This window comes from Athalia rosae, chromosome 4 (genome assembly GCF_917208135.1).
Source record: "Athalia rosae chromosome 4, iyAthRosa1.1, whole genome shotgun sequence".
NCBI lineage: Eukaryota > Metazoa > Arthropoda > Insecta > Hymenoptera > Athaliidae > Athalia > Athalia rosae.
In genome coordinates this window covers 15,731,226-15,745,049 of record NC_064029.1, presented here as the reverse complement: position 1 = coordinate 15,745,049, position 13,824 = coordinate 15,731,226, and the positions used below count along the sequence as shown (strand labels likewise).

The 13,824-nt window shown below is 42.4% G+C and overlaps 1 protein-coding gene across 2 annotated transcripts; it reads left to right on the top strand.

Annotated features, from left to right (window-relative positions):
• Positions 1-9,530: 9,530 nt before the first annotated feature.
• On the top strand, positions 9,531-13,782 carry LOC105690045 (endoplasmic reticulum resident protein 44). Of its 2 annotated transcripts, XM_048654622.1 has the most exons (7): positions 9,531-9,726; positions 10,127-10,199; positions 10,548-10,703; positions 10,791-11,091; positions 11,440-11,487; positions 11,794-12,089; positions 12,179-13,782. In XM_048654622.1, the coding sequence occupies exons 1-7, from the start codon at positions 9,670-9,672 to the stop codon at positions 12,523-12,525; spliced, it is 1,278 nt and encodes a 425-aa protein (XP_048510579.1). In that variant the 5' UTR covers positions 9,531-9,669; the 3' UTR covers positions 12,526-13,782. The 2 variants fall into 2 exon arrangements, with proteins under 2 accessions (XP_048510579.1, XP_012262959.1); XM_012407536.3 differs by lacking the exon at positions 11,440-11,487 and having other exon boundaries at positions 9,535-9,726.
• Positions 13,783-13,824: the final 42 nt, after the last annotated feature.

Below are 13,824 nucleotides of genomic sequence, written 5' to 3'. Positions count from 1 at the left end.
GGTGCATCCTCGGCTGTTCCCGAGGGCCATAGGACCTGCGGGGTCCCGCTTCAAAGCGCATGCGTTCTCCCCTCTCAGAACCTCCGAAAAACAGTTTCTATCCCCCACCCCCGAATCCTACGGGTCGCGAAGGTTCCGTGGGATGGATTCATAAATCAACCCTCAGCCAGGGATCGCAAAACGCACGGTGGACTTAAAGGACGCCCCGAGGGGTTCCGAGGGACCCCTGCAAGAATCACCCATTCTTCGGAAACTTTCTTCCCTCTCTGCACATCTCCTACGCTTCGCCCCCGCAACGTCGAAACCGACGTGTCGTACTCCCCGTCGAATCGGAACGGAAAAAAAGCACGAGGAGAAAAAAAAAAAACGATGTAATGAAAACGCGTGCAATCGTCTGATTTTTTAATCTCGACGAGCTTTTTTTCCGTCCGCAATAAGTCCCGACCGGATGTGTATACAAGCAATAGGGAAATGTGATAAGCGGCAGGATTTTCGGATAGGTCAGTAGCATTTCGTCCCATAAATCCACAAAACTCGGAGGTTTACAACGGTGGGAGTTGAAAGCTCGGACAATGAGCGAAACGGCATGACTTCCACTAGGCCACAAAAGTGTGCTCCCGGCTTTATGACCGTGGCAGTAAAATGATTATCGCCGCTAATGTAACGTCACTTTCGCGCTACCGATGTATAATACCAGAGCCTGACGGGATGTTCTTTTATTGTTCTATTATCGCAGAGCGAACTTTTATGGCCCCCTGTTGCCCCCGAACCGTGAAAACTTCTCCGCACTGCGGACCGATCGGTGCTAAGGGAAGCCTGAAAACGAAGCTCGTATACCTATGACAATGGAAGACAATCGGGTCGCGGAGGGTTGACGCGCGCCACGACGGAATATTTCGTGCGCGGTAAGAAGGAAAGGGCTTCCGTTGAGATCTGACGAGGAGATTTTTTCGAACGAGCTTCGAGAAGTAGGATAAGCAGTTTTTTCATCCCTCTTCCATCTGTTTTCTAGGAGGTTCATTAATATCCGTCACGCGGTATAAACTGTATCATTGTCGGACGTTCATCTACTCCCTCGAGGACGTATTCATTTACTCATAATCTCGATGAGTCTTATTTACACAGGCCTCGAAAAAGCCGCAGATAATGAACTGTCGACAGAAGGGTATATTTATCCGGCTGAAAAAATGAGATAATGAACAGATTTTTATCTACATATATTCCCGAAAGGGTGTTTTAATTTATTTTGAAGACATAACAAAAAAAAAAATATGCGTACTGCAGAAAGCAAAGCTATAATCGATCATTTTTCCAAATATATCGAGTAAAAATAATGACCGAGAATAGTTTTATTTTCGGTTACGGAGTGGGTAGATCGCGGTTACGGTCACGGTATTGAGAAAACATCGAAGGAAATTGTGAATTTTTTCCAGAAGTTGTCACTCACGTATACGTATATGTATTGTGCCGTTTGTTTCGAAACGTTCGAGATTTCGCTACTGAGAGACACATGTATCGCAGTTGTGTCGTAAATCTTGCGACTACGACTCCCTTGAAGGTTGACCGAGGGTGGAAACGTATTGCGGTTGTCCCCCGCCCATGGCAACCCTTCCTTCGCCCAGGGGTACATTGTCCACTAATAAGCTGCTTAGCGACTCCGTCGGGGGGTAAATTGCCAACTCGGTAAACACTACTCCCACGCGACTGGAAACCTGCAGTCCACATACCCCACCCACCCGAAATTCCCGCGGGGTTTCCTTTTGAACCTACCTCGAACTTTCCGCGAAGGTGCAGTAAACCCTACGGTATTCCGCGCTTGACTTCTGCGATCTAAAAATCATCCCCTATTTTTTGAAAGGTATGCTTTTCAATGTTCAACTTTCGATAAAAACAACTTTTTACTCTACAGTTGGCTCGAGCTTTTTGCACGATTTACATCGTACGTTTCACGACGGTCTTCGGCTGCAGTTGCGGTATGCCGACTTCGTCAACGGCGCGGAGAAACAAAGGGAAACGGCCGGATACAAATGACTCCCGAGACGGCCGGTGGAATGTCTTTTAGGTCTGAAACGGGAGAAAAGTGTGTCCAATTGTTGAGTGGGGTGCAAAAGTTAAGATCCAGAAAACGTTCGGAAGGTGAAGCTGCGTGATTTGCGAGACATTCAGGCGCGGTGGAGCGATGCAAATCAGGAGGTAGGCTCGCTTCGAAAATCCGTGACCTAGTCCGAACCTTTTTTTTCTCTTTTCTCTCGCTTACGATTTCGCTATTGTCGCGTTAACAGTTGTGAACTGTATCTGTAAATCTGCGTGTAAAATTTTCAAAGCAAAATTACGCCCGGATCTAACGATTGTCGTTGACGTAATTTTTTTTTTTCACGATTTTCTAAAATTACGTAATAACGTCGTTTCGGAAAAAAAAGGTGCATCAGGGTTTGGTAATGATCGTTGGTCCGTGTGTGTATATTTTCTCAGTGGTTACTACATATATATGTTAACGGGAAGAATTCACCCGTCAGTTGTAACTCAGGAACGTTTATAGTTTTTGAAGAAATCGCCAGACGTTTATGCCCCCATCGCGATAGATTTCATTCTTTATGGGATACGAAAGACCCCGCGGGTTTGCCACCTGCACAGAAACTATACGAACAGCTATATAACGTACGTATAAGAACATCATCCCTTGCCGGAAAATAGAAGAGGAGAAAAAAAAAAAAAAATCGGAGAAAAAAGGAAAGCAACCTGAGTCAGGATCAGGTGGAGATACGTTGCCTGTATATACCTTTGCTCGCACGACTATCTCGCAACGCCAACCTTTCAAAAAAATTGTACAGACGCTAATCTGCTCGATGATGCGCCGTGACCTGCCACGTTCCCCGTAAAGGTGCTGTCGGGACGATTGAAAATTTTGGATTCTTTTTTTTAATTAAACGTCGCGTTCGTTCCTTGTGCTTTCTACCCTTTCACATCTCACTCTTCAGATTTCGGATTCTTCACGTCCGAGAGCAGGAGGAAGAAAAAAAACGTTTTTGGCGCCGACTTGGAAGGAAGTTTTGGTCGTAACCCTGGTCTAAGGTAACCTGGATTTTGGTAAGAAGACGCTAAACACCCTGACTACAGAGAGAGAGCTATACAATCGAACAATGCGACCCACAACTTGCGCCGTAGCTGCAGAGAAAACGTGAAGGCTAATGGAGCGAATCGTTTTTCGCAGTTTTTTGAGTTTTCACACGCTGCATTATATACGACCTTATGCCCAGTCTAGTTCAGCTTCTGCGGGAACCAGACTAACCGTAAAAAGGCGCAATTCGAAGGGCCTTATTCTCGTCAGATCTTTTAAAAGCTCGTAGGATCGAACAGAAGCTGACCGACGATGAGAGGCAACGCTTCTCTACGGTTTCGATGACGCGCAAGTCCAAAATCTTTCGCAGTCCAACCTCCGCCCCACGGATCTAGGGGTAATCGGGTTAGCTCGCAAGGATTACGGTAAACAAGAGATTAGAACTGGTGGATAGCTCGTGTAATCTGAGCAATTTGTCGTTCGTGAAAAGCGGCGGATACGCGAATCGGGCGAACGAGATTCCGTTTCCCCCGTTTTATTTTTCACCAGCGCCGCGCGTCCTTAATCGGCGTCGTTTTCTCGCGTCATTCGTTCGCGGAGTGTTCTTCCTATTTTTTCTCCGATGACTCGAGAGTATCCTTCGTACGGCCCCCGGGGATTTTTCGGAGGGAACGGGGGTCGACTCGGGCGCTGGAGACGCGTACGGTATACGCGGCGTCATTAATCATCCAGTCCCGCGCTGCAGCGGAAGGATTCGGTCCGCAGGGTTTCAGAATCTTGCGGTGTTGGTTCTGTTCACCGTTGGCGTAGACGGGATTTCGACTTTTGGATCCCGTAGCTCCTCGGGTTTTCGGGACTGCGAACAATGCCCGCCAAATCCTCATTTGTTACCGGCTATTTATAGACAAAAGAACTGTGGGCCGATTCAACCGGTACCACAGGCCGCACAAAAGCAGCTACGAAATTATGTTTGTTTTTAACTTTACACACCGTTGATTCAACGTTTTCACGGCTCGTTTATCGCCACACTGCACCCCGACAATATCAGCCCTACGTACGATCGTTAAAAATTCAACATCGATTCGTCAGCCTCCGATTATCACCCGTCCAAAATCACACCCTCCGAGCTTTACGTTTTAAATTTTTTACATCGTAATCAACGTAACCCCGACGTATGTAACGTGTGCTAGTTTTTCGGTTTGAAAAACGTCCCATAAACGAACCTGTTCCACGTTCGCTAAATTTCAAGTTTCGTTTGATATATATATGTACAAACGTGGTCCTTAGAATAGCTCCTCCGCAGGGGATGGGATCGGTGGAACCCTTTTGACAATACGACCTGTTGCGCGTCTTCTCTTTTCCCTTCGGACACAGAATAGGCGAGAATCCCCGACGTTATACGCGTTCAATACGGTCGGTCCCCGTGTATATGTGTATGTACGAGCCATTGAGCAGCATCAGTGTCGAGCTTCGAATGGAAATAATAAAGGTGAATCCGGGGTGCCTTTTTCAGGACGCCCGCAAACACCCCGTGAGAATTTTCTGAACGTTCAAAGAACGCCGCGCTCTGATATATTGTGACGTCATCGAACAATTACGTAACCCACACCATTGTCGAGGGTCCGCGGGGTTCTGCGTTCTGTTGAATTTAATCCCGATTATTATTTTTTCTTTTACTTTTTTTCGTTGCGGAACTAGCCGAGGATTCGAAAATGAAAATTCACCGGCACAGTCATCCCTGGTGATTGGGCGAAAATTGCGACTCGAGAATCGTTGTATTATGTATGTATCGTTAGGAAATTCTTTCGCCGTGGGGTTTTCACCTGGCGCGAACGTTTGGCGAATAGAAGATGAAGAAATTTACGGGCTTCCTTATATTTTCCGTTAATCCAAAAAGCTCGAATTTAACTTCGATGGTCGTGCGGTAATCCCTTGTTGTGGTGGATCACGAGCGCACCGACTGTCGCGATTACGGGAATTATAACGGCTGCAAAATATTATTCAGGGATAATGTGAGCCTGAAATTTTAGAGAAGGTAGTCGTACACCGTGGGAGAGACACACAACGCAGCTTCTCTGAAAATGAAACTCAAAGTTAGAAAACAATTTGACAAGTTAACCAGATAATGAAGATTATATCTAATAAGCTTTTAATCCCAGATGATCTGGGAGCGACAACGCTATTAATACTTGTTGAATTTTGACCACACCATGTTCACCCGTAATTGGATTAACTGTACTTCATATTATTTACACTGTCCAGGTTACACGGTTTGCATTTTTCAAACCCCCTCCGTGACTTCGTAAAACAGATGCGACTTTTCACCTCAGACTTTGAAACGTCGCTGATTTCCGGAACGTGTTTCGAAAGTAAAACTAATCGAAAAAGTGAAACCCCTCGAAAGGTTCGTATAAAATACGAGGAATAATAATAAGAAAGTTTTTTTTTTTTTTCACCAAATTGTCGAGCTTACGGTATCTTCCGAACTGAATTATTCGACAGGTTGCAGGTGTTGCAGGAGTCGGACGAAATGAACGTGAATTTACATGGTAATACCGTTCGGTTGCACCGGGTCAGGTCTACGTCGGTACACGCGCGATGAGTTTGGGAGAGAAAAAAAACTACCGTTTTATAAATATATTCGAACTATGGAAGTAAAAGTTACGAGTGTAGGTGAACGTATACGACCGTAATATACACAGATGCAGCGGACAGTAGTGTAGATATTCTTTTGGCTGGAAAATCCTCTCGCATTTTCCTCTGTAGTTTGGGATTAAGAAGTCAGGGACTTTTCGCACCGCCTTATTCGTACGGATTTGCGGTACAGCGGGAGTACGTCCAGTGCGCGTGAACAATTCCTCCTAAACCGTTGAAAAATAATCCCAAAAGTCGATACCGAAATAATAACTGTATAGGTGTACCACCCGTTGTCTAGGTACAGGTGAACTTCGTTCGAGATATATCTTAAAACAACACGCCCCCAAAAATGTAACTCGTGTTTTGTCGATCTTACGTATACGCATACGAGTGGATTGGCGATTTTTCGTTTTTTTTTTTTTTTTTTTTTTTTTCCGAAAATCTGGAGGGAGATGAGCGACGATTTTTGGGCTGTGAGAGAATTTTTCGTCTTTCTCGTGAAGGTGGCTGCACGAGGACGCGCAGGGATTCGGTAATTTTTTTAGGGTTCATCTTTAAGTCGGCCGGTTTTAATTACTACCGGACCTTTTTGTTCTAACGGCGGCGGCGGTATAACGCTTTTGTTGCGAGGGTGTTTTGTAGTCTAGGTTGTAGTATATGCCGAGGATATGATTTGTGTGTCAGCCTCCAGGAACGGACTCCTAGGATTTCGGTTAGTTTTCGGTCTGCCGAGAGGATGGTCGAGGGATAAACGGGGAACTGTGTAGATACGGGTGAACTGCTGTAGCCGTTGGATCGTCGAAAAACCGACTCAAACCTTCGGAATATAGTCGACCAGCTATAGGAGAGCGCAAGGTCGGACTGATCAAACACGTATCCGCATCCCATGTCAAGAGCGAAGGAAATTAAAATAGATAATTGCTTCTCTTAGAAAATAGCCCACGACGTTCCAGGTAAAGCCGTAAAATACTATTTGATACGAAAATACAACGATTCACCTGAGCGTCCCATCGAGAATGGATTATATATTCGAAAACTCATCGGGGACCGAACTGTTCTGTTCATCGGATCTGCGGATCTGAGAAATCGCCGGAGTAAACCAAGAATAATTACCGGGAAGTCCGTCGAAGCTGCACGAGTTTCGTTTCATCTGGATTCATTTTTTACCCCTCCCAAGTCCGGAAACGCGTAAAACATGCATCATCGATATCTGAATCGAATCGAGCGATCCGTTGAACTTCTCCCTCCGCCGAATCAGAAGCGAACAAGAACGAGATAAGAAAAAGAAGCGAGAAAAAAGAGCCGAGTCGAATCGTGCGTGTGTCAGCCAGAAGTTAAAATCAGAGGTGGTTCACACCAAGCTGCATGGCGGTCCACCTCGTGGTCCGAAACTTCCAGTATTCCGATATTTCGAGGAAACGAGAATTGGCCGTCGTTTGTCCTGCGGAGAGAACGAGTCCCGGGGCGCATTGTGTGGTTTTATCTTTCAACAGCTTCGTTTGTCGAATTGCCTCGAGCGGCGGGACTTTTGGACCCGGGTCCGTTTAGCCCGTAGCTCTGTGTATGTAGGTGTACGTTAGCAGTCGTTCCACTGTGTCCAGTGTCAAAGACTCCGCGGCGAACTGTTCAACGTTACTTCAGATATAAAGGTACGAGTAGGTATAATACGTGTATTTATTGAACAGGTACCGTAGCATACCTTCACCCCGATTGACAAGTGCAGTCCGAAAAAGACCGACGAACTATTCGTTATTCTATGTATACAGGAAGTAGCAGAAGCAGAGACGCGAAGGTGATTCGGTCGGACAGCGCGAAAGGCATTCTCGATTTCATTCGATCGCCATTACGCGTGTTGGGAATGCTTGTGGTTTTTGGATGCCGGTATCTTACGATTCTGAATATCGCGCTGGAAGAATTCTAACTATAATTCCGACCGACAATGACTCCGAGAGCCGTATCTAGCCGGTTTACGATTTTATAAATTTTCCCTTTCAAAAAGAATTCCATAATCGTGTGATTTAACAAGAAGTCCTCCGTCCCGCTGGCCACCTTACGACCCTTGTCGGACGTTGCGCAGGCTCGACTTCGAGCAGCTCGGTTACACCTGAGTCCGATTTTATTGCCCGAAGTCTTGTGATTTACCATTTCATCCGTTCACGGGGAAAGGAATTAACGTCACAACAGCATCGGGTGCCGCGTGTATATTCGACGAGATTCTCAACTCTCGAATGGCCCCACGGACCCCGGGACATATAAATGATATTTATGTCAACATTTTCCGTGTAGCTGGCGGCCTGTCAAAGGCAAGACCAGTGCCGAACAAAGAACCCTGATATTTAAGTGGCTGACTATCCTGGACCCGGGTAACCCAGCCGCCCCAAATACCCCGATCCTTCGGGTTCAAGAATCTAAAGTACAGCGAGAACAGCGCAGGTCCTCGAATATCATCGAACGCGCGAGGATCATCGAGGGATTAAGTCGGATGATAACGACGAATGATCAGGATTGAACGTCCGTTTTTTTCCACGACTTGCGGGTCTAGGGAAACTGCAGATTTTGAAATTTTCATTCTTACGTATTTTGGTTGACGAGTTCCTTCGGTATATGGGACGGAAATTTTTTACAATCCGAAAAACTGACCAGCCGGGAACAGGGCGCGTGGTCCAGAGGCTGGATTGACATCGGCATTTTCAAAGTCTACCCCCCGTGGCTCGTGGCTCTCTTAAAAATGCCGACTTTTGGGTGGACTCGTCTATCCTATATAACCAGACTTTGCTAACTCTACACGAAACGTTATTCCTCGTTTGACATTTGGCTGACAAAGCTATTCGCGGAAGCTCACGTATAATGGAAACCGGTCGTTGGTATATGCTTCGCGGGCTGTCATACAACGTGGACCTTTTGAATCTTTTTTTTTTCTTTTTTCATCAGGTTAACACATGTGTGAAGTTGATCGTTAGGATTAAAAAGGAAAAGGGGAATACCGCAAGAGTTTTCATAGTAGTGAAATTTGTTAAATTTACTACGTCAACGTACAGTTCTCCGTCTTATTTGATAATCTTTATTTTTTGAACGATGCACTCGACATGCACCCATGTGGTATTATTTTTCTCATCTCCCTTATCACGGGCTATGTCCTTCTCGTTTTCAGTTCCAGATGAAATCAATGGATCGATGATGCTTTCATAGGCGTTTGACCAAGTCTAGCGAGACTACCTCAGGATGATACAGAAAAATGGGAATCCGTTAAATAAACGTTGAGAAATTGGATTTTGTTGTAAATTATGGCTTATCCGTGGATTACGAGAGAGCCAAGTGTGTGCCATTGAAAAATTTCGGAGTCTTGGTCGTAAATTATTGTTAAACCCTTACCGAGCCTCAAAGTGGCTCAAAGAGGATTATGTACAGAGTGCAATACATCGCATGGGCGAGTACCTGAAGATGCATGACTATGAAGAGCGGAGTCTGCACCTGAGTTGGTCCTTTTGTTGCATTCTATTTCAAATAATCTTCTCTTTATTCAAAGATTAGGGAGCGATGATTGTTTTATTGCATTTTATTGTGCTAGTCATGGACTCGTTCAGGACCCGAGACATTCGGCGATGCCCGATTATTCGAAAGAGATTACCCCTTTTTCATTGTTGGGACGAGGAACTTTCAAATCCTCCGTTTGAATCTCCGACAATGGTCATGTGGTGTTGTAATTCCGCCAGCAATTGGCCAGTAGAACTCGAATCAGACACAGCAACGTGCCCATCTGTGGAGATCGATATGTCTCGAGGTCTCGCACGTGGTTTGCGCCCACCATCGATATACGGGAAAGTTTGTGACGTGACGTGCTCTGTATGTTGTACTAGTGTAGTAGGTGAGAGCCAGCATTGAAAGTGGCAGACTTCCGAATATCATAACTTTTGTACGGCAGTTCGCCGACGTCTGTTGAGTCGGTTTAAATGTTATTAATATAAGAGTGTAGAATGTGGTTTTCAAGTGATATTTCGAGCATGAAGCTCGTATTTTTCTCTTTCTTTATGGTGAGTTTTGATTACTGAAAAACTATATGAAAATCCGTGCTTTTCACAGAATGGAAACAACACTAAACTGTCACATGAGATATTGAAATTGCGGTTTAGCTTCCTGTCAGATATAACAGTCTGTTGAATTTTCTATTCGCGTCCAACCCAAGCTATCATTCCACTTATCCCTGTTTAAAATTCGACCGATCCAGTCTCCAGCTTTCTATCAATGTTGTCATAACCTAGAAACTGTTTGTTTTCTAACCTCTGTTACACCTGGAATACTTTCACGTCGAGCACCTGTGAATTTGCATTTCCATATCAATAGAAACACATTTTGTGTTCCTTTTTTCGGTTTCCAAATTCTATTACCAATGTTGAATTATAACATATATTATTTAATTTTCTTATTTTGCAGTTTCAAGTATTATACAGCCCTGTGGACAGCGGTGCAGTTTCGCTTACGCAGGGTAACATCGACATGACGTTAGGTGAGATATTACTTTATTTCACTATTAATCAGTTTCTGTGAAACTCTTGTTAACCAAGGTTATACAACAATGTTAATCATGCATACAGTTTTTGTGGGACAGAGTGCACATTTGTTTATATTAGATATTCAAATAACAGCTGTTTCAATTACCTGAAAAAGAAAACATCGTTGGAAATTCAATTAAAAAACTTTATCCAGGTCACTTTTAGGCCATGGCAATAAACTTTATTAAATTCGTTCAGTTATTTCAAGGCTTTTTATTTTGATTGTATTATTGGGAGCTGTAGGAAGATATAGGATAAAGGTTGGTTTACTTGTTAATGGTTTGATTTTTTTTCTGTTACAGCATCCAATGAATTAGTCTTTATAAACTTCTATGCGGAATGGTGCCGCTTCAGCAGTTTGTTGGCTCCAATATTTGATGAAGCAGCAGACAAAGTAGCTGCAGAATTTCCCGAGGCAGGGAAAGTTGTGATGGGAAAAGTAGATTGCGATGCTGAATGTAAGTATTCAAGTAAACTTCAGTAGATTATTCTTTGTAGACATACATCTTGAAGATGTTCCCCATTCATGAATTCTCTTGTATCAGCTTCCGTTGCTTCGAGGTTTCACATCTCAAAATATCCCACTTTAAAAGTAATAAGAAATGGGCAACCGACTAAAAGAGAATACAGGGGTCAGCGTTCTACGGAAGCGTTTGTACAGTTTGTTAGAAAGCAACTGGAAGATCCAATTAAAGAATTCTTCCAACTCAAAGAATTAACTGAGCTTGATGATAAAAAACGAATGATCATTGGGTACTTTGACCGAAAAGATGTACCAGAATACCAAATGTTTCGTAGAGTGGCTACCAACCTTAAAGATGATTGCCAGTTTCATGTGGGTTTTGGGTAAGTGCCATAGCTGATGATTAACCAGATATTATTTATCAGGCTTAACTATATCCTGCTGATATATTTTTTTTTTATGCTTGTGCAAGCATGATTCCGATGTGTCTGCAACTTTCTCTGTGATAAAAATGTTTATTTATATCGTGTAGATCTAAAATTGTTACTTGGGATATTCCCGAGTAAAATTATTGCGCTAAAATTCTCGTGATATCAGATTGTCATTTTCTCTACGTGAATGATATATGTGCACATTTCCACCCAAAAACCATTGCGTTGATTTAGAAGACGAATTTTGTCGTATGGCTGTTTGTAATGTTTAATAATATTTTGATTGTTTGATCTGACAAGCCCTTGCCACAATCAAAGCTGTGAATTTGGACAGCTTTTTAATTTGGTGTAAGTAAAATTGACCTTCCTACCCGTTTCAATTAAATAGCTCGTTGCTTCTTCCCCCTCTATGGTTTCCTAGCTTCATCGCTAGGGTAAAAATACTAAGGACACTTTAATTTCAGTACATTCTATCACATGACGAAAATCTTGTGATAGCCACACGCTGTTTTTTTTTTTTCCGTACGACTTTATGTAATGAAAGCGCTTTGAGTTGCTTTGTTTTATCTGGGTTTCTCTACACATTAATATCAAAAATCTGCTCAATCGTCGTTAGTACTTTCTCAAAAGTAGCCCTATAATTATTAATTATAGCGAAGCGAGTCAAGCTATGCACCCGCCGGGTCAACCGATTATAGTTTTTCGATCTGACAAAGCATTGTCTAACGACGAAGACGAAACTTACACGGGAAGCATGAAAACTTTCGATGAGCTAAACATATGGGCTCAAGAAAAATGCGTGCCGCTAGTCAGAGAAATTACATTTGAAAATGCGGAGGAGCTCACTGAGGAGGGTCTGCCGTTCCTCATACTCTTCCACAAGCCTGACGACACGGAGAGTGTCAAAGCTTATAAAGATATTGTTCTTGGATCCCTTATAGAAGAGAAACGTGCGTATAGAATCCTCACTCGATGTGAATCATTATCGGCCGTTTTCGACCGGCACCTTACCAATGCGCTGAGTATGTATTCTTTACAGAAAGCATCAATTTCCTGACTGCCGATGGCTTAAAGTTCGCGCACCCGTTACATCATTTGGGGAAGAGTACCTCCGATCTTCCGCTGATAGCGATAGATAGTTTTAGACACATGTATTTATTCCCAAATTTTCAAGATATATTCGTACCTGGTAAATTAAAGAGCTTCCTGCAGGATCTGTACTCAGGAAAATTGCATCGTGAGTTCCACTATGGGCCTGATCAATCCGAACAAGAAGATAACCAAATAAGTGGTCAAGTCAAAGTACCGACCATGCCTCCAGAATCGACATTTAAAAAATTAGCACCGAGCAAAAACAGATACACCCTACTAAGGGACGAATTATAAACATTTATTCAAAAAATAAAATGCCTAAATTTATTAATAAGGAGAAACTGGCTGTACGGTCGTCCGTCGTTTTATCGATCCTGGGACGAATGGTTGGTAGCTTAATTAGAAAACAAATTAATTATCGGTTTTTGTGTTTCCACTTTTTGAAACCCGAATCAATTGGAAAATACCAAAGCCGACTTTTGTTACTTACGAGTCTTGGGTTCGCAATGTAGCAACGCATTGTATTCTATAGCCATTCCCCTGATCGGTATATGGACGACGTGGACGTGAATGATATTGTTTTTGTCAATCAACGTGTCGGCCCTTGCACAAAAAAAAAAAAAGAAAAAAAAAAAACTTGACATTAACAAATATATTGTATCTTGTATAAATGCATACATAAATTATTCATTACCTTAGAAATAATCTCCTTAGGCCTGAATAAATAGTAGCGCGTAAAACGAGCCTTTTATTTTTACTCGATGAATGATGATGAGAGAGAAATTAATTAATAAGATGTTTTCCCCGTAAAAAGAAAAAAAAAAAAACAAAGTGTAAGAATTGCTGACAACGAATCTCAGCAAGAAAATGTGAATCAATGTTGAAAACCCTTTTACCTGTAGGAAACCTGATGAGCATAACTATATTACGGATTTAGTAAAATCTGTTACGTGTAAATTAAAAATTAATTGTAAGGTATCGGAAAATTTTGGAAGAATTTAAAAATACAATTGGTGAGTATAGCCCAAATCTAGTTCATAATGAATTTACAATTAGATCGAGATTTAGCCACATGGGTATTTTAAAATGGTATATCTATGTATATACGTGAATGAATAATCAAAGAAATTTTCATCAATTGAAATAAGATAATTTTTACAACGTGCGATCGTGAAAAGCTTCCGATGTATTTACAATTTATAAAACATGTACATGTGGAATAATTTGTGAAAAATTGTAGTAACAGAGAAACGAACCGTTCGATGCATGTCATTTTTTGTTTTCTTAAGCTGATTTTTAACAGATAATCTTTTTTCTAATTGGAGCGTTTGGTCGATTGATTCTCGAGCATGACCATTCCATTTGTAGAAAGGTGGGTCGATGAAACGTTGAATTTTTAAATATACTAAAAACTAAACCTTGAGTAATTGAAATAAACAAAAAAATGAACAAGAATAAGCGAATAAGTTAAAACCAATGATATTTCTGTGACTCGTTTGTACGAATGGTGGTAATTATTTTGATGTTAAATAAACGATTCTTCTAAGTCAATGCGAGTCGATGTTATCCTTCGTTTCTCTATAAATCATAATT

What these genes read in the sequence shown, in the direction of transcription:
- LOC105690045 (XM_048654622.1), top strand. Translation starts at nt 9,670, where the DNA reads ATGTGGTTTTCAAGTGATATTTCGAGCATGAAGCTCGTATTTTTCTCT. An exon ending in TATTTTTCTCTTTCTTTATG is followed by an intron (nt 9,727 to 10,126) that starts GTGAGTTTTGAT and finishes CTTATTTTGCAG; the next exon opens with TTTCAAGTATTATACAGCCC. An exon ending in AGTAGATTGCGATGCTGAAT is followed by an intron (nt 10,704 to 10,790) that starts GTAAGTATTCAA and finishes CTCTTGTATCAG; the next exon opens with CTTCCGTTGCTTCGAGGTTT.